The sequence below is a fragment of the Nothobranchius furzeri genome, chromosome 15 (assembly GCF_043380555.1).
Source record: "Nothobranchius furzeri strain GRZ-AD chromosome 15, NfurGRZ-RIMD1, whole genome shotgun sequence".
Taxonomy (NCBI): Eukaryota; Metazoa; Chordata; class Actinopteri; order Cyprinodontiformes; family Nothobranchiidae; genus Nothobranchius; species Nothobranchius furzeri.
The window spans coordinates 37,730,584-37,752,034 of record NC_091755.1 but is presented as its reverse complement, the minus strand read 5'-3'; the positions used below and the strand labels follow the sequence as shown (position 1 = coordinate 37,752,034).

General features: G+C 43.5%; 1 protein-coding gene across 1 annotated transcript; it reads right to left on the bottom strand.

Moving 5' to 3' along the window:
* Positions 1–16,073: 16,073 nt before the first annotated feature.
* Positions 16,074–18,998, bottom strand: LOC139063261 (zinc finger MYM-type protein 1-like). Its single transcript, XM_070544582.1, has one exon. The coding sequence runs from the start codon at positions 18,996–18,998 to the stop codon at positions 16,074–16,076; it is 2,925 nt and encodes a 974-aa protein (XP_070400683.1).
* Positions 18,999–21,451: the final 2,453 nt, after the last annotated feature.

Sequence of the window (21,451 nt, the reverse complement as noted above, 5' to 3'; positions counted from 1 at the left end):
AACTTATAAGAAACACAATCCTATTTACTTATTATGTGAGTTGATAGATTATCTATAATTGTTGTCAATCAAATATGTCTTCGGATCTGTGGTACATCCACTGACCTCTTAGAACAGAGCTTCTTGTTTTTGCTTGGTTTGTTCACAGGCCTGCTGTCACACTTTGATGCAAAATAGCACATTCACAGACCCTACAGCTATCAGTCAGCAGAAGTTTGATGGCAGCTGTGGAGAAGAAGCCAAATAAAATCAAATAAAACACCCTTGAATGTTCTGGGCGATATTTACAGAATGGGGAGAATCAACCATGATCTTGTTATGGCTGATCAGTGTCAGTGCAAAAATGTTGTAAAGCTCCGCATTTTAAATAATATCTCATCTTTTAACGTCACTTCCTTGTCGATGTCCATGCTTAACGGTGACAAGAAAAGCAGAAGTGCATAAAGCAGACGATACGCTCATTACTGATCTCCAAACGCGTAACAAGCTTGTGACATGAACGCTGACAAAGACACAAAAATCTCATTAGATTTATTAGTGTGCGTGGATTCCTGTGATGCCTTGTGTTCACAAATTAGAACAAGGATACAAGAATGTGAGTAATCCTCTAATCTGGAACGTTTCTGTGGAGCCGAAAGGCACGCCGCATTTGCTGTTGCGGATTAAAGTAGCTCATTATAGAGGGGTGCCCATGATTGAAATAGGCCAATTGCTCTTTCCTCTGAACCGAAATGAAGACAAAGAAGCTCAAGGAAATGAATGGTTTATCAGGACTAGGCAGAGCCTTTTTTCATGTCTACCATAAGCCCCGGACACAACACTGGCTTCATCGACTCGGCTGAGCACCGAGATTAAATGGCTTATTGACTGTAACAGGACAGAGGCATCCAAAGTGCAGAGTTGAAGAGGAAGTCACCTTCAGATGCCACACAACCAATGAAGTCTTTTGAGACACTAAAAGGGTTGCATCAGAGGTTTGTGGACCCTTATTTGTTTTGTTTTTGTTTGTTTTTTTCAGTGGGGAAAGCTCAAACAGATGCAACGGGTCACGTGCACAACGATTCGACATCCTCTTCAATATTTACCTGTATGTGAGCAACCAGAGAATAGCACAGTTCCTTATTTAAATGTCAGGCTAGACCACAACATATTGAACCGGCATCACGTTAGGGGGATGACACTTTGTTAAATGTTAGAATGCCATATTTTCTTTCCCCACTGAAAGATTCATAAAGGCCAGTTAGTGACTGAGTCACCTCTGAGAACAAATGGTTGGAAATGCATTGTGGGACGTAGGGATTCTCTGTGTAACAACTGATCACCCAGTGAAATCCCTGACATGAGCTCCTTAAATATAGGTTTCCACTTGTATTTTATTAGTGGGCAGGTTTGAAAAATGTGTAAGGATTTTGGGGCATCCACGAAGGCAGGGTTGAATTTTTCTAAGTGGTTTATCTGGTTCAGATGACTTGGACTCCATTCCAACTTGAGTCATTATTTTAATGACTTCTGACTTGACTTGATAAAATCTACGACTTGACTCAGACTTGAATGCCAGTGACTTGTGACTTGAATCGACTTGCATCTATTGACTTGATGATGACTTGAGCATATTTGATATTTTAGCACAAAAGTGGCGCGACATGGACACAAATCTGGGTTTGACCTTGTACTGCTAAATGCAGCAGCACTTTGTTTAAATGACTTGATGACATTTGTTTAGATGACTTGATTAAAGTTAAGGACTTGGACTTGAATTTGTTGTCTTTGACTTGGACTTGACTCGAGACTTGACTGGAAACACTTGTGACTTGCGAAGCAGTGACTTGGCCACATCATTCTTAATAGGCAAGATGAGGCAGCTAAATTTGTATGGCTCATTTCATTCACAAAGGCAATTCAATGTGCTTTCCAGGAGCAAGAATAGCAAAATCAACATGGCAGCATGATTCAAATATACAAATACATTTAGATGAATTGAAATACACTAATTTAGATTTAGGAATATGATAAAAGGCAAAGTTAAAGGGCCAGCAGTTACAGTGCAGAAGGTGCAGCATAAACATTCATTCATTGGCTAATGAAAGCATGAAAGTTTTCATTTTTGATTTAAATTTGCTAGAATTTGAGAGCCTGGCACGCCATGCCAATGCTTCCTTATGGGAACTAAAGGGCCTAGAAATGCTTCCATTCAAATAACCCCGCCTCCTGAGAATTCTAACCGAGCCAATCAGTGCTGAGCAGCGTAGATCACACACGCCAACGCTCAGTTTCCCTTAAACAACAAAAATGGCATTTGAAGCAGAGTTTGCTGCAGCTCTTTTCTCTGTTCTAAATTACTTGTACATGTCTTCAAAACCTAGCCTGGCAAGCCAGACTAAATAAATGTATTGTCTGTTTAGTCTTTCCATGCTCCATTGACGGCTCTCGGTTGTGGGGCGGGGTTCTACCGGTGTCTTTCAAATGATCTCCTTATTCCACTGGACAATGAATGTGACATACTCTTGTTTCACTCTGTTGCATCATCCCACCCACCAGGCATATAGAGTGCCCTGATTGGCCCACAAAGCGGATAAAGTTCTGTGATTTGCTCACTAAGCAGATAGAGCACTATGATTGGCCCACCATTATGGACCAATCACAGCTCTTTATGTGTTTGAAACCCCTCTAGAGAGCTGTGATTGGCTAGCCAGAGTCCTGGTAGGAGCTGCTGAGGTTCCAATGGAGCGTGCCCAGACCATTCTTTGCAAAGCAAGAATTTGGTCTAGTTCACTAGGCTAATCAAAACCCACATCAAGAAGAAGCGCTAAAAGCCTTTTTTCTATTAAAAAATGTTTTTACCGTCGCCAAACGCCATCTTTGACTACAGCTAAAAACGACAGCACTGCACGATAAAGTCATCATTTCCGCTTTTTTTTCTGATTGGTTATTTTTGAGCTGGCTAGTCCAGCCCCTCATGGTGCTCTCTGCCTCTGAAATCCAGACCCGTCCTCTGTGTAGAATTCAGAGGACGGGTCTGGCAGCTCAGGCTAAGAGTTTAAGGTCACGAGGAACCATCTGTGTGCAGCATAGTAGCTAAAAGCAGCTTCACCCTGTTGGGTTTTGACCCCGGGCTCTACCAGCTGACTGGTTCTTAAGGATCTCAGAACCCTGTTAGGTGTGTATACTGCAAGGAGTTCCAAATGTATTTTGAGCCCATGCCATTGAGTTATTTATAAACTAGTAGAAGTACTTTGAAATTGATTCTGTTTAGTGGTAACCAGTGTACATATTTAAGAACAGGAGTGATGTGCAGGAAATCTGGGGTGGTGGTGCATACTATGAAACTTTTTCATATAAAAAAAAACCTTCGAGCCTTCTAAACTTCAAAGTTTTAGGCCCCAACTAGGGGACTTTGAAATTTAGCAGCAATATTCATGTCCCAAACATCAATAATTGCTTACTTACTCCAAATCCTAGTGTTCAGATGAAGGCAGCTGGACTTCTTTGGCTTCTTGAAGATGTTGTGCTTCTAATCTGAGGAACTTTGTCCATACTGACTAGAATACGGCAGAGTCAAGCTTCTAAGCTTTAACTGTCTATTGTTGCTTAACGAGCAGAAACTCACTCTGTAAACACCTCCTCTGAAAACACCTTCTATCTTCTCAGTCCATTCAAGTGAGCCATCAGTGCTTGGTACCAAGGTGGACGACCAAAACTCCTCCAAAGGACTGCTTTCACGACAGCCACAGGTACTGTATTTAGTGCCTCTCTTTTATTATGTGTAGTTTTAGTTGTGTTTTATCCTGTTGGAGACGGCCGGTGGTTGGTTCTCTTCTCCTCCCCCGGTGTGGCATCACTTTCCTCCCTGTGCGGCGTGTGGTTTGCCATGGTGGTGTTATTTAGCGTTTTTGTCTTCAGTGTGCAGTGTTTCGTGGGTGTCCTGGTGGCGGTGGGGTGCCCACTTGCTTCCCTTTAGTTCATTCACCACTTGGTAAGATCCAACTGCGGTTAATTTTATTGAATTATCTCGACTCAAGAGAATTAAAACTTGTATTTGATTTTGTAATTAACCTGTTTAACCCCAACACCCCCCAATTGGGGGCCTCTACACCTTCACTGGTGTCTGCTGGGAAAAAAAAAAACCCTTGAACAAATTTAGTTGAGGACCCCTGGAATAAATAAAACAATTGACTAAATTTCCTAAATGGAATTTGATCATACCACCTCCATCCTGTCAGCATTTTCACTCAGGGCAGCTCTTCTAAAATAAAGTTCAAGTATTATTTTATCTTAATGTATCAAAAACCAAAAATGGCTTTGTTTACAATCTAAACTGTTTTGATTGTAGCTGTAGCTGTGCTCGGGGAATGCAAACAATCACTGACACGAATCTCCAAAGGCCCCCAATTGGGAGGCGCCAGGGCCAAAAGAAAAAAGGCCTAGGGCCTAAAGGGATAAAACTTGGAACCACAGCATTTTTTCACTTCTTGAGTGAATGAGCCTATGAGGTTAAGAGCTTGGCAATTTCTAGGGTGCTGTACCCTAGGTGGCGTTTTTGAGTTTTACTAAGCCTCCTCTATAATGCCACATGTATTTTGTCATTTTCAGAAGTGTGTGCCTTGTCCTTCAGGTGTAGGTGGACTGCAGAGTCTTGACCTGAAGAGGTGGCTCTCCTGTGTTGTGCCATGCTCTTGTGCAGTTATTGTTTAGTTTTCAGTCCTCACTACATTGGACTGCATAAACAATGCCACTGAGCTTCTGTTTGGATGTTTTTTTTCTTTTGGATGGACCAATTTATGTCTGAGGGTGTTGTTGGGTTCAATGTTTACTGGGATGTTGAGTTTGGAGACGATTCTTCTAAGTTTCTCTGAGACTCCTGCCACGTATGGAATGATGGAGCCTTTGCACCTGTTCTTCTTTTCTTTGCTGGTTGCTGCTGTGGATTTTTTTCCAGACTTCTTCATTGATTTCACAAAGGCCCAGTTAGGGTATCAATTTTGGAGAACTTTCTTCATGTGTATCGCCTCTTTTTGCTTTCCTTCAGTTTTTGTGGGAATGTTCTCGGCCTGATGGTGTAAAGTCCCGATGACTGACATTTTGTGTTCCAGTGGGTGATGTGAGTCAGAATGCAAATGCTGGTTTGTGTGGGTTGGTTTCCAGTAGACTTCAATGCTGAGACTTCTGTCTTGTTTAATTTGCAGGTGGATGGAGAGCTGTGCCACGACTGAGAGATGGAGGTAGCTGGGCTGGTATAAATGTCAAGCAGTTTCTTCAAATTTGACAAATTAGAGAGTTACTTTATAAACAATGTTGGTACAAAGCATGAAACAGGTGGAATATATGTATTTGTACTCAGCCCATATATCTGACATGACACCCACAATCGGGATGAGATGCGGTCTGTACTGACGACTAATCACTAGTGACAAAAAATGCTGTGGTTCCAAGTGTTCTCCTGGATAGCCTCTGTAGTAAAATGCACGGTTGATTACTTTATCCTTTAGCAGTCTCTGTAAATGGTCAGTGATTTTATTCTTGTATCCACTTGTTGGGTCCCTCTTTTGAGCTTCATACGTGGTGCTGTCGCTTAGTGTGGTGACTTTGTTGTGGAAAACTGTTGTATTCAGAATAACCATACAACGTCCCTTGTCTGCAGGTAAAACTGTGATGTTCTGGTCTTTGCTGAGGCAGGAGACACCTTTTCTTTCTTGTGGGGACAGGTTAAAAGGAGGAGTCTTTGCATTGGAAAGAGCTGCTGTAACCTTGATCCTCAGTTCTTCCACTTCTGTCTCCCTTAGGCTGTTTCTTATTGCAGATTCTGTGGCAGTGATGAAGCCTACTGTGGGGATGTGTTGTGGAGAAGTGGCAAAATTGAGTTCTTTGGCTGGAACGTTCTTCTCTGTTTGTGTGAGTTTTCTGTCTGATGGGTTCTTCACCCGCTGGTCCTGGATATCCATCTGGTTGGTGACATCTGTTGGCGATCCAATTAGTTCTGATGTTTTTGGCTGTAGGTTTTGGAATTTGCGATATTGTTGCTCTTTGGGGAAAAGAATAGAACACCTTCTCCAGGTCAGGGACAAGGTCATGCACAACGAGCAGGAGTTTAAGTATCTCAGGGTCTTGTTCACAAGTGAAGGAAAGATGAGGCGTAAGATCAATAGGTGGACTGATGCTGAGTCCACAGGGATGCTGGCAGTGTATCAGTCTCATCAGGATGCCTCCTGGACACCTCCCTGTTGAGATATTGCAGGCACATCCAACCGGGAGGAGACCCAAAGGAAGGCCCTGGACATGCTGGACTATGTTTCTCGGCTAGGGAATGCCTTGGAATTCCCCCAAGTGACTGGGGAGAGGGAAGTCTGCGCCTCACTGCTTAGGCTGCTGCCCCCACGACCCGACTCCGGATAAGTCTATGAGAATGGATGGATTAAGGTTCCGGATGTTTAACACTACAGGTATAGTGCATAGCAAACAGATCGAAGTGCAAGTAAGGCATCCCTACGCTTTTGGTATGCTTCCAAAATATGACACCTTGCAGTCAGTGGAAACATACCCAGCCACTATAATGTTGGATAACTGCTGCATACTACACTCACAGACGTCACACAACGCTTACACATCCGGATGGAGAACCCTGGTTAATCCTGAAACACACATGGGAAACATCAGGTTTGAGGACTGGAAGTATCCCATATGCAATCTCATTGAGGTTTCTGATGTCTTTCTAGAAAAACTAAAACCTAAATGAATGAAAATCGTAGAGAAGTATAGCGATACATTATTAGTCGTTTTGTAAACGTTAGAATATAATTTTCACATTTGAACAATATCTTATCATGCAATTACAGTAAAAACACATTTTATTGTAAATGAACAATCTTTACCAAAATTATTCAAAGACTTCTGTGAAGTTTTTAAAAACATAGCTTGAAAATGATTATGTGTTCATCTATTTTCAGTTTAAAGAGTTTGCATTTTTATTTTTCCTAACTGAAAAAACCAAACATTTATGACACAGTGTCCAAAAAAAGCTGTTTTTATTTTAGTTATAAATTCTTTATTTTTAAAAACACAATGATGCATTTTTCACAGTTTGGCCTTTAAAGTTTCCACTAATTTAATTAACATTTTAAACCATATAATAAACCCTCTTTAGCTTCTTTGTTGTCTGAAAACGCGATTGTGATTGCATGAAGCTTTTTCAGTTGGATTGTTCATTTGGCAGACACTTTAGTTTGTTTTAGGTTAGCACTAATATCTGCCAACAAAAAATCTACCTGCCAAGATTTCCTAAAAAAAAAAAAAAAAACAGGAACATCTAAGCATTTACTTGGTGTTTGAAAAACATTTTACTAAGAGGAATATTATTTGCGTTTACCAGAGATCCAGATTTGACTGTTAGGTCATAATACAACACATTCTCAAAAACAAACGCTTGGTCAGCCACCCTCCACGTCAGACCATTGACGCCAAAAGTGCCCTTTTTCATTACTTATGTGCGAAAAGGGGTTTTTCCCTTATTTGACTGCAGATCCCAATGCAGCGTTACACTGACGCGATGGGATGTCCGCAGCCAGGGCACCAAACAAGCTCACTGTACCTCACCTTAACCTTATCCTCTTATTTAACCTTATCCTCACCCCAACCCTAACCTTAACCCTCTTGCTAACGAACACGTTAGTGATGTGTCGATCGCTCTAATAGCCGGCTCTATGAAGTGAACGGCGGGAGCCGCCTCGTCATTGGTCGAGTTTGGACCGAGCCAACGCGAGGGGGAGGTTTCAACTACCACGGTGGAGGTTAAAAGTAGAGGGTGTGTGTAACCTCCCCCTCGCCAGATGGTATGTTCTAACGTTCCCGTTGGGCGGCAAATACAAAAATTGACAGTCAGACTCTGACTGTCAGAGTCAGAATGCATGGGATACAAACGCTTGATCACAGTGAGAGTAATGTTTTAGGTAGCAAGAGGGTTAAGGTTAGGATGAGGGAGAGGGGAAGGTTATAAATAGAGAAACGTTAAGGTTTAGGTGCAGTTAAACGAGCTGGTTCAGTGCAACATCAGCGTATATCTAACCACGTCAGTTTTACGCTGCATTGGGATCTGCAGTCAAATAAGGGAAAAACCCCTTTTCGCACATAAGTAACGAAAAAGGGCACTTTTGGCGTCAGGTGTCTGACGTGGAGGGTGGCTGACCAAGCGTTTGTTTCCGACGCTTAGGGTGTGAGAATGCGTTGCATAACAACACGCATTCCACTCAAAACACCAGCAATGCTAAGTTCAGTCAGGTTCTTCTGAGCTCCATAGTTTTGTTTCAGATAGCCACAGTGAACCAATCATGAAAATAAACATTTACATTTCTGTTTGAGCAGCATGAGTTCATTCTGACGATGCAGTGTGTGAAATAATTAGCCTGTGGCGTTTTAAGAGCAGGACTGAGCTTCGGGGTTGTTTTGATTACAGAAGAAACTAGAAATTTTAAACTTCTCCTCCAAAATTACACTCCTGTTGCTGAACAAAGCTTCAGTTTAGTCCTTGGGAGTGACTTTAAGTGTCTTGTATTGTCTCTAGCCCGTCTCTGTAACCCTGTGAGCAAGCAGTGGTTTGTGCATCTCTCACCCATGGCCAGGAAATAGTCCAGTCCCTCCCACAGCCCTGAACAAGAACAAAGCAGAAAATGCCTGGATGGAAAAAGTGAGAAGCTTTAATTTTAATAGAAACCATATAATAAATGATTATGTGTGTGTGTGTGTGTGTGTGTGTGTGTGTGTGTGTGTGTGTGTGTGTGTGTGTGTGTGTGTGTGTGTGTGTGTGTGTGTGTGTGTGCGTGCGTGCGTGTGTGTGTGTGTGTGTGTGTGTGTGTGTGTGTGTGTGTGTGTGTGTGTGTGTGTGTGTGTGTGTGTGTGAGTGTGTGTGTGTGTGTTGGGTCTGTGTCTGGTACCATTCTATAGATCATCAAAATCTGGCAGTCTTGTACTGTTACCAAGACCTGGCCCTCAGTCTTGTTTACTCACTGGGCAGAAAAAAACCTTACTGTTGTTACAAACAAAAACCAGGAAGGCTCAGATTACGGACAAAATTACTCCGCTCAATCAGCTCCTGGAAGAGCGTTAGAAGAGTTCGAGGCAAGCTTCTAATGAGTGGAACCTACTGTGGGCGGGTCTCATAATTCAGTTTGTGACGACTGAGGGAAAGTAGATGATGGCTTGATTTGGCCGTTATGTGAGACAGGTGTTGAATGACTTGGCGTTTACAGAGGGACAGCAGACCACAGCGCTGGGAATCATGACTGGTAAAACACAAACACGTTTTATTGGGTTACAAAAAGTATAAAAATAAAAGCACAAAAAGTGCAATTGTCTTTGTATTAGTAAAACAAAAACCTTTAAATCTGACCGTTTACCACTGAAAACTTCATAAATAAAAATGTTATTTCTTCTCAACCAGAAGTTATTTGTTCAATGATTAGGAGTTTGCACTGTCACCAGTGGGTTGCCGGTTCAAACCCGGGCTCAGACTGTATCAGTTGCTGTGTCCTTGGGCAAGACACGTCATCCACCTTGCCTGCTGGTGATGGTCGGAGGGATTGGTTGGGCCTGTACGACAGCCTGTCAGTGCGCCCCAGGGCAGCTGTGGCTACATTGTAGCTAGTCACCACATGTGTGAATGTGTGTGTGTGACTGGATGAATTATTCACTGTTGTGTAAAGCGCTTTGGAGTCCACTGACACAGAAAGCTGCCACACAAGTAATTTACCTTTCAACGTATCCCTGTTTATTCCTTAATTATTTCACTGACAAACAAAACTATGTTTGTTTGTTTGGTACGTTCTTGCTGTGTTTGACTTATAATTCTGTTTTTGGTTCTTTTTTAAAACACAGAAAAGGTTTCTTTTTACCTTGCTGACAGTTTCGTTCGCGGCTGCAAACTTCCTCAGAGCTGACGCTGATGGTGGCGTCACTTCTTACTCCGTTTATCCACGGGCATCAGAGGACATTGTCGCGCTCTGCTGCCTGCGACTGCCCACTGCCCGCTCTCCCCGCAAAAGAACTAAACAGGATTACAATAGAAGATAACTACATACTCATCTCACATGATGTCACATCCCTGTTCACAAAGACACCAACCCAAAAAACCATGGACATAGTTAACAGAATCAGACAGGACAAGACTTTAGACAAAAAACCAAACCTCACAGCAGACGACGTAACACAACTGATGGGACCGGTAGCTAACTCCACTTACTTCACATACGATGACACAATATGCAAACAACTGGACGGCTTCGCCTTGGGTAACTCGTTATCAGCCACCCTATGCGAGTTTTTCGTGGAAGACCTACAACAAATAGCCATAGCCACTCCCCCTCCAAACTCGTCTCGTCTCGTCTTCCTCCGCTTATCCGGGTCCGGGTCGCGGGGGCAGCATCCCAACTAGGGAGCTCCAGGCCGTCCTCTCCCCGGCCTTGTCCACCAGCTCCTCCGGCAGGACCCCAAGGCGTTCCCGGACCAGATTGGAGATGTAACCTCTCCAACGTGACCTGGGTCGACCCTGGGGCCTTCTGCTGGCAGGACATGCCCGAAACACCTCCCCGGGGAGGCGTCCAGGAGGCATCCTGACCAGATGCCCAAACCACCTCAACTGGCTCCTTTCGATCCGGAGGAGCAGCGGTTCTACTCCGAGTCCCTCCCGAATGTCCGAGCTCCTCACCCTATCTCTAAGGCTGAGCCCGGCCACCCTACGGAGGAAACTCATTTCAGCCGCTTGTATCCGCGATGTCGTTCTTTCGGTCATTACCCAAAGCTCATGACCATAGGTGAGGATTGGGACGTAGATGGACCGGTAAATCGAGAGCCTGGCTTTCTGGCGCAGCTCCCTCTTCACCACGACAGATCGGTTCAGCGTCCGCATCACTGCAGATGCTAAACCAATCCGCCTGTCGATCTCCCGATCCCTCCTACCCTCACTCGTGAACAAGACCCCGAGATACTTAAACTCCTCCACTTGAGGTAGGACCTCTCCCCCGACCCGGAGGTGGCAAGCCACCCTTTTCCGGTCGAGAACCATGATCTCAGATTTGGAGGTGCTGATCCTCATCCCAGCCGCTTCACATTCGGCCGCGAACCTACCCAGCAAGAGCTGAAGGTCAGAGCTGGATGAAGCTAGGAGGACCACATCATCCGCAAAAAGCAGAGACGAGATTCTCCTGCCACCAAACTCGACACACTCCACACCACGGCTGCGTCTAGAAATTCTGTCCATAAAAGTGATGAACAGAACCGGTGACAAAGGGCAGCCCTGGCGGAGTCCAACCCTCACTGGGAACAGGTCCGACTTACTACCGGCTATGCGGACCAAACTCACGCTCCTCTGGTAAAGGGACTGAATGGCCCTTAACAGAAAGCCACCCACCCCATACTCCTGGAGCGTCCCCCCCCCCTCCAAACTGCAAAATAAAACCATGGAAACGCTACGTAGACAACAAACTGGAAATCATACCAAAAGGACAAACAGAAACACTAACACAACACCTGGATAACATTGACGACACAGACAACATAAAATTCACATACGAGTCAGAAACAGAAGGCAGTATAGCATTTATGGACATGAAAATAACCAGGCAGACCGACGGGACCCTAAACATAAACACATATAGAAAACCAACACACACAGACCAATATCTATTATGTACATCAGAACACCCCACCATACACAAAATATCAGTAATCAGAACATTATATCACCGAACAAACATAATAACAGAAGAAAGAGACTGTAAGCAAGAGGACAAACACATACAACACGCTTTAAAGGCGTGCGGATACCCGACATGGGTGATAAACAAAGGAAAACAACAAATAAGAACAGAAAGAAAAGAACAACCAAAGCAAAGAACCAGAAACCCAGAAAGACAAGAACCAAAACCAGTGATTACCCTACCATACATCAAAGGCATAACAAAAAAAATAAGAGCAACAATGAAAAAACACAACATAAACACACCAACAAAGCCATACACAACAGTTAGAAACAGACTAGTACACCCAAAAGACAAGATACCAGCTGGACTTAAATGTGGAGCCGTTCACGAAATCCCATGCAAACTCTGCAATAAAACATACGTAGGAGAAACCGGACGCCAACTCAACACACGAACATAGAAAGGACTGCGAGAAAGAAACAAGTTGAAAACACACAAGAGCAGCAAAAGAAGAAGCAGAAAGCACAATAAAGAAGTCAGCCGTAACAGATCACTGCACAAGAGAAAACCAAATAATGAACTAGGCCAACACAAGGATCATAAACACCAAACAACAGAAATACAAAAGATGGATAAAAGAAGCAATCGAGATAAGGAGACGTGAATGCGGGACCATGAACAGGGACGATGGGGTCTACACATTGGATCACGCATGGGACTGCGTCATCGATGAGGGGAGAGCGGGCAGTAGAGGGCGGATAAACGGAGTAGGAAGTGACGCCACCATCAGCGCCAGCTTTGAGGATGTTTACAGCAGCTAACGAAACCGCCAGCAAGGTAAAGAGAAACCTGTCCTGTGTTTTAAAAAAGAACCAGTAATGGAATTGTTTGTTTATGGCTGCATCTGTGATGCAACATGATGGCAACTGGTCGTTAATGCATCAGTGTTAAACTGTTCACATCCAAGTGTGAAGTCATGCTACGAAGAATAAAGCTCAGTTTCAACTATCTGAACAATAAACAAAAAGAAGGAAAACAACACATTGGTGATCAGTCTCAGAGGCATCCGTGTTTAATCCTAAAAGCTAGCTTCTCAGGTGAGTAGTGGATGCTGGTGATGCTCTAGTACAAATGACTAACTCTGGGGTGCAAATTAAATGTCTAAATCTCCTCTTTTCTTGTTTTATTGCTGCATCTTTTTTATTTACATCTGGAGAAATCAAAGCCACAATGTAACCAAACAAACAAATCACTTTCATTTCCCAAGCGCCCCTGCAGTAACGTGTAACACCGTCTGTTTCTACGGTAACGCAACATTGCTAGCAGACATTTTAACAAAAATAAATAAATAAATAAATAAACAGAAAAAATCACTGTGTGCTCCCTCTTTTTCCTAATCCTGACAAATAACTCTTGGCAGTGGAATCTTTGATGGATGTGAGGCCACCTGTCTCGCCGGGAGGTGTGTTTTTGTGCTGGGACGCGTTTCCAGCTAGACGTAATCTGCTTAATGTTGTGTGGATATTGCTTCACTAATGACACAGCAACACATTGCACGTTTCCCCAAATTCAGCACAGAAGCAGGGACACTGTGCGGTTACGAATAATGGAATGGTGAATGTGGCATGTCCGGCTGTAAAACAAGATGAAGGACAGCGTAATGAATCTGCACCAGCAGGCACACCTGCAGCTTTGTGGCTCATTGCACAAATATGATTGTAAAATGTGTAAAACACACATTGTTTCTACACCACACTGACCAAACAGCTGGAAGCCTGGTTTAACCAGTGCAGATGAAGAATGACGTGGCGTCTGAAGATGGTAACTGGATTGCACCTGTTGGCGACTTGTTGGTGGAAACATTTTCACTAATAATTAATATAGTAGAACAACACTTTTGTTTGATTTAGGAACTCAAATAAATTACATTTGTGCAAAATGTCTCATTGCAGCAGGGGCGGCGTTAGGCCCGGCTACTTGGGCTGAAGCCCCGGATGTTTCATGATAAGCCCCGGATCTAAATCGTGGAAGTAACATGCAGTACCAAAGTCCAACAGAGAGGGCGCAGCTGGCAGTAGTTTGTATTCAGCCTGCCTGAGCCTCCACCACTGAAGAAGCAGCTCTTCAGCAGTCGGCTTCTTCTGCACTCTCTGCCTGAAACGCATGAGTGAAGATGGACATAAGGATGTTTTTTAGACCAAAAGAACAACGACAGAACCCCAGCTTTGATGAGACTGGCGTTGACTCAAGTTTGTGAGTCTTATTTGAAAATATTTGTTGTGCTGCTGGTTTGCCTAAAGTTAGCTTATCAGGTAACGTTGTTGGAGAAAGAAAGGGAATATTTACCATCATCTCACACTAAACACTAACAGGAACAATATTCTGCCCTGAAAATGCTTAATATGTAGCTTCAGATTAAAAATTATGTGGTACAAGACATATATATATATGATGTTGACTAGTGCGTGTCACGTGCGTGCGCGTGCGTGCGTGCGCGTGCGTGTGTGCGCACGTGTGTTAAGCCCCGGATCTTCTTCAGTCCTAAATCCGCCCCTGCATTGCAGTTTAATCACAAGTCTAAGTTGCAACTTGCTCTCGATTTATTTGCAACTCTGTTTTGTTTTTAAATGTTGGATTTTTGTCTCAAATCATTCACAGAGTGGTTTAATGAGTCCTCAGCCTCGCATGGCTGTTTCCCTCAGGTTGTTTAAGAAATCTCTCTGGAGATACTTCTGCACAGGAGACTTTGGGGTGTTGCATCACCCCCTTCCTTCTCTTGGCATGCTCCATAAACTTTCTGCTGCTGTAAAAGAAATGAAAATTTGTAAAAAATCTGAAGCAAACCTGCAGAAAAAAGTCCTCTAACAGCTTTCTCTCTGTGTTTATTTTCATACAGCATGGTTAGTGAGGTCTAAAAGTGGTCTGAACAGGGCCGCCGCATTACCAGATTGCGGTTTAGTGAACAAATGGTGGCTTGTAACTACAACATTAGAGTGGTAGATTCATTCAGTAAACCTGCACTGAAGGCCCAAGGTTCCAAATCTACACCCTGCCATTGTTTAGAGCATATTTGGTCTGATTTTGACCTAAATGTTGTTATTTTCTTAGAGCTCACACAACTGTCCCAGACTGAATTTTAAATAGTCAGAAGAAGAAGAAGAAGAAGAAGAAGAAGAAGAAGAAGAAGAAGAAGAAGAAGAAGAAGAAGAAGAAGAAGAAGGATCTTTTTTTTAGCGCCTCTCAAGATAAAACTCACGAGGTGATTCACAAAAACAAAAAATATAAAAAAGAATTTAGAAAATGATTCAAACAATATTTAAAATTAGCAAAAAAAAAAGACAATTGTGATTAAAAATGTAAAGAAAGAGAGGGTGAACAGGAAAGAGGGAAATCAGTGGATCCTGAGGAAGGTGGAATAGGCGGGGAGAGCAGAATAAAGAGAGAGTGGTGAAGAAGGTCACACCAAAACCAGCTTGAACAAGTGAGTTTTCAGCTGCTTTTTAAAGGAGACCACTGAGTCCACTGATCTCAGGCTCAGGGGGAGAGAGGTCCAGAGTCTGGGGGCCACAGCAGCAAATGATCTGTCACCTTTGGTCTTTAGCCTAGTGCTGCACAACCAGTAGGCTTTGATCACTGGACCTCAGGGACCTGCTGGGGGTGTAGGGACTAAGAAGATCACCAATGTATGATGGTGCTTGTCCATGCTAGTCCAGCATGAGGTGACTTAAATTTTAGGGTTTTTGGTTACCTGAACTTGCTTGTTCACACCTTGTTATGTTCTTTCTGTGTTTATTTTTAATCTCACTTTTTTTTCTTGCTTAGTACACTGCATTGCAAAGTTTTACCTCAAATTGCTGACAGTTTCTGCATCACACAGTCACCATCTTCAGAGCCTCGCTGGCAGGGCCGGATTTAGGAGGTTGTGGGCCCATGGGCTTCAGTCAATTTAGGTGGCCCCCTGTTTCAAAATTGTTGCATAGACGCACACGCGCGCGCGCACACACACACACACACACATAATTTTACTATATTATTTTAAGGACTACAAATTGAAACTTTTGTTTAGATCACACATCTTTAATAAACCAATTCACACACAATACAATAATCCTTGAATGAATAGATTTGCATTTTATAGAAAGAAAATGTTATTTAAACTTTGGCTTCTAAAAGCTCTGTGAATCAACAACCTAACATTAGGTAGTCATTTACACATTGAGCATTTTAATACAATTCAAATTCTGCTTTTGCTGTCAAATTACTTAAACAAAAATAAACAAAAGGCAAAAGCGCACTCATCTGCCACTAAGACAGAAGACTGTGCTCAAAGCAAAAGATGGATCAGGCAGCCAAGCTCTTTCACTCATTTGTCAAAGTTTTTAAAACCCATCAGCATTTTGAGAACATGCTTACTTTTCTGGATTTTTTGGCAGCAAAGTCCTTGACAAGATCACTGAAGTCCAGCCTTCTCACTATATCACTCTCAATGGACATGAGAGTCAAACTGTTCAGTCTTTCTTGTCCCATTGTTGATCTGAGTCTGTTCTTCACTATTTTAAGCTTAGAGAATGATCTCTCACCACTTGCATTTGTGACAGGGAATGTCAGGTAAAGCCTAAATGCAATATCCACATTCGGAAAGATGCTCTGTAGGTTTTTTTCTCTGATTAACTGTAAAAGTAATGGAGCAGAAGTGAAGCTTCTACTCTGAATAAAATCTTTGAACTGGACAATCTCCTCTACAAAGTCCATCTCCAGATCGGCTGAATATTTTCTTTGGAGATTAGAGGCTTTGTTTCGTAGTTCTTGGGCAGTGACATTAGAAAGGTTGTTCAGGAAGCCAAAAGTGTTGTTGAGGTTATCATATGCAGCATACCTGCGATCCATTTCAGCAAGTAGTCTATCAACCACCACCAAAAATACACTTGTGGAGAATTTGTGTCTCGCTGACTGCTCCACCTCTGAAGTGGTGGCACTTTCTCCTTTTGTATTTGCTTTCTTTTGTCTCTGAGTGCTTCCTTTGTAAACATGTGAAACTGTTGGAGACAACTCCTTTGCTTGCGACTCAAACCTGTCAAACTGGTCTCTCAAACCTCCAATGTAGTCCCTCAAGGATCGTACCAAATCCACAGCTTTGCACAAGTCTAGCTCCACAGCCTGCAACGCTACACTTGCCTTTTCAAAGCGCTGGAGGATGAAATGCCACACAGTACACATGAAGGCAGTTTCAAGTTTGTCCATTTTTTTATCAAGTGACCTGGCTTCATTTCTAGTTGCTGCATTGTGGTTAGTGTCATGTACAATAGTCCTTAAAGATTTCTGAATGTTTGCATAGTTTATGCATATGGCCTGTGTGGCATCTGCATGTGCAGCCCATCTTGTGTTAGAAAGTGACTTCAATGTTTCAATGCGCTTATTAGCATTGGGCTTGAGTCCAGCTGTCACTATGTTCCACCTTGCTGTTGACTTGGAGCAGAAGTTAAAAAGGTTTTGCACAAACTGGAAAAAATCAGCTGTCTCAAAACAACAGTTAACTCTGTTGACCCCAACCAAATTCAGGGTGTGTGCTGCACATGGAACCCATTCAACAAGGGCATTTACTTCTTTTATACGTGCCTGCAGTCCTTTATACACTCCTGACATGTTGGCAGCATTATCATAACACTGTCCCCTGCAGTTTGCAATGTCAATGTTCATTTCTCCCAAAACCTTGAGTACAAGCTCACATAAAGCTTCCCCAGTATGACTCTCTATGGGAAGAAATTTAAGAAAGCGTTCCTGGGAGTGCCCTTCAGGTGACACATATCTCAGAATAAATGTTAACTGATCAAGGTGGGAAACATCTGGTGTGGAGTCAACAGAGATCGAATAGTATTTGGCCATGTTTACTTCACCGACTATTTCAGACAGAACACGATCACCCATCAGTTGAATAAACTCTTCACATATTTTAGAAGACAGATATGAAGGTGTCCCTGCACCTGCATTTCCATATTTCTCTATGTGAGACTTCAAAAAGGGATCAAACTCGCTGATTAACTCCAGAAGGCCCAGGTAATTAAGATTATCAGTCCTGCCAAAAACATGACTAGATCCTCTAAGAGCAAGTCCTCTCTCTGCCAAAAACTTCACAACAGACACAATTCTTCTCAAAACTTCAGTCCAATATGCACTCTCAGATTCAAATTGTTTTTCCAGCTCTGAATCTATCCTCCCAGCAGCTGACCCAAGTGTGATATAAGTCAGCATAGATTTTCTGTGATGTTCACTGTTTTCATGCTCTTTCATCCTGTTTGTGGCATGTTTCCAGTCACTGAAACCAGTTTCAAAGCACGATTTGCTTTTAGCATCACTGAAAATGCAGCATGCAAAACAAAACACAGCTCCGGTAGATGGAGAGTAAAGCAGCCACTGTCTTTGGACATACTCACCATTGGCGAGTCTGCGTTTAAAGTGCAGTCTGGAGAAGAACCGCTTCTGCTGTTTGTACACACGTTCGGACGCTTTAAAATTTTCGTCCATGTGTTGGCAGCTCTGCGGTCCTCGCTCAGCCCAGTAGGCACGCACAGATGCATCACATTTTCCCCAGCAAGCTGGATCCGTACTGTAAGGTTCATCCAAAGTTTCAATCCGTGGCCCAGACGCACTTGCGGTCGTCAATTTTCCACAATCACTCTCCGATGGGAAAAGATAATCCATGGAGGACGTGGTGGTCTCCGATGCCTCCAGGTCGAGCGTCTCTGCTGCCGGAACATCAGCCGCGGATTCAGCCGCCAACTTTCCACAATCACTCACTGACAGGAAAAGATCATTCGTGTTGTTGGTGGTCTCAGCAGGTGCCGTCGGGTCCGGCGTCTTTTTTTCCTCTGCCGCCGCAGATTCAACCGCCAACCTTCCATATTCTCTCTCCGGCGGGAAAAGATAATCCATGGTGGACGTGGCCTCAGTAGGTCCCCCCGGGTTCGTCGTCTTAGCCTTCTCTGCAGCCTCGGATTCTGCCGCCAGTCTTCCACAATCATTCTCCAGCGGGAAAAGATAATCCATGGTGGACATGGTCTCAGCAGGTTCCCCCAAGTCTGGCGTCTTTGTTTCCTCTGCAAATGCTAGAACATCAGCTGGCCAAACTGCAATGCTGCTAGCAAAGCTAATGTTTACAGAACGCAAGGAAGATCCTGCAGCTCCATCTTCGCTCAGTGGTTTAAAAAAACCTGTTAGCTTTGGTATTTTCTGAAGCACCTCTTTGTCGCGTTCCCCCTTTTCCTTCTTCTTTCTTTTCAGCGCTCCACTGTTGTATTTTCTGGGTTTGTCCGCCATTACGAAGCACTCACTGTTCACGCCGCCGCACACTGGGGTGTGTCAAGCTGCAAACACCCACCATGACGTAAAGAGTGAAAAAACTTGGACCAATTATAAGCAGTCATGACTCATGATAGATGTTTGCCAAAACAAATCCCAGTGCTTCTTAGCTAAATGGTAACATCTTGTTAGCGAATTACATACAAAAATAAAAATGCGTTTTGGACCGAGGGCGGGGCCCTCCAGCACGCAGGGGCCCAGGGCTGTAGCCCAGGTGAGCCCATGCGAAAGTCCGGGGGTGCTCGCTGGTGTTGAAGGCGCTACGATGTGGTGGTCGGCTGAGAAGGCGTGAGCAGTAGAGGGCGACATCGTCCCCTACTGCAGGCGATAAACAGGCGAAGTGACACCGTCAACACTGGCGAGGCTCTGAAGATGGCGACTGTCTTGAAACTCAAAGTAAAAACTTTGCTTGTTCGCATCTGGATGTTACTTCAAAAGCGGGTAGAAACAATCTAAACTGGAAAGTTCAGAAGGTTTAGAGAATATATTTTTGATTCCATTTCCTTTTACAAATACAATAAAATGTGGGAATACATGAGGATTATGTGAGGGCACCAGGAGTGAGTAAAAGTTTGGGGGAGAACCAGCATGCATGGATAGGTGTGTCTGTTGTCACATGTAAAACATTTAGGAAAATTTGTATCTTTTAATGTTTGAAACTTTGCTTTCTTCATGATTTGAAGGACAGAAATACTTAGCATAAATAAACAAAAGCTGCTGCTGAGAGCTTGTAAATAAAGTAATTAGCTAATTTATCACAAAAATGCACCACAAGAAATCTATATAAGCCTTTTCTTTGCGTCCGTTTCCGCCACATGAACAAACAACATTTTGTCTGAGCTAGACAAAGCCAATGGATTTTCAAACATGCATCTCCTCCCCTTTATTGCCTTTTTTGTATTTACTTTTAATTTGTATTGATCTTTCACCTGGACCCCAATTTTACTGATGTCAGAAAGGTGAGGGAGCATTACAATATACAATACTGTCTCTTCCCTCTTATCGAGGAGGAAATGAAAAGCAAATGGCACCTTTGTCCTGGACGTGAGATCGTCCAGGCGGAAGGGCTTTGAAGCGTAGGGTGAAATTGAAAAGGTTGCAGGTTCACATCCCGGGATAATGACAACCTCGTCTGCCTCCACTCCTGAAGCTCACGGGAGATTAGAGGAGCAGGAGAGATAAGGAGCAGCATTGGCTAAATGTTTTTTTTTTTCTGGGCCGGACAGATCGAAAAGCTGAAGTGCTCCAATTAGCCAAAAGACAGACAAATAGAGTCAGACTGACAACGCAAGAACACAAAGTGAATCATTCAGAGCTGACCTTGACTTGATTGTGCGTAATCTGGTCTGCTGGTTCACAGATAAAAAAGCAAGCATGCAAGATCAATACGCTGTTCCAAAATGGGATAAAAACATTTTTTAAAAGATCGTATGTATTTGGTCAGAATTGCCAAATGTGTTCTAGATGTGGACAACGAGTTCATGACAAAATGTACCTTTACTTGTGCAGGGAAATAAGTATAAATACAATGAAACACACACACACACACACACACACACACACACACACACACACACACACACACACACACACACACACACACACACACACACACACACACACACACACACACCTTGCTGTTCTGCCAAGACACACACTTCCTCCCTCACTATCTCTGCAAAACATTGAGTCTTTATATTGTACACACACACAAACACACACACACACACACACACACACACACACACACACACACACACACACACACACACACACACACACACACACACACACACACACCTTGCTGTTCTGCCAAGACACACACTTCCTCCCTCACTATCTCTGCAAAACATTGAGTCTTTATATTGACTATTACAAGTCACTGTTGTCATCCTGTCTCCTCATATTCCAGTCCGGGTCACGGGGCAGCAGCCTTAAGCTTGGTTTATGCTTGACGCATTCACTTTCCGCTTGGTGATGTGGCTCGCGGATGGAACGCGCTTCAAAACTTGCAGTGTTTATGGTTCATGCGGCTTGTCTCTGCGGTGAGCCAATATTCTCCCAAACTGTAGGGGGCAGCATGGAGCTCTACGGCATGCATCCAACACTACACATAGTAGAAGTAGAAATGACTGTTTACAACATGGCATTCCAGCATTATTAACAGCGTCCTCATCTTTTCCGACAGTGCGAGCTATTTCTCTCCAAGAATTATTAACTACATGTTGATCACGGTGATCTTTGAGAGCTGAATCATACAAATGTCTGTATTTACGAACCTCTGCCATACTAGTTCTTGCCGGTCCGCCATGTTTTTCCGCGTCCGACCGTCCGCGTGGTTAGAAATTTTCCGAGGTGCGCGTTGCGGAAATCTTGGACCGTGCGGAGGCGCGGTGGAGGGGCGTGGTTGT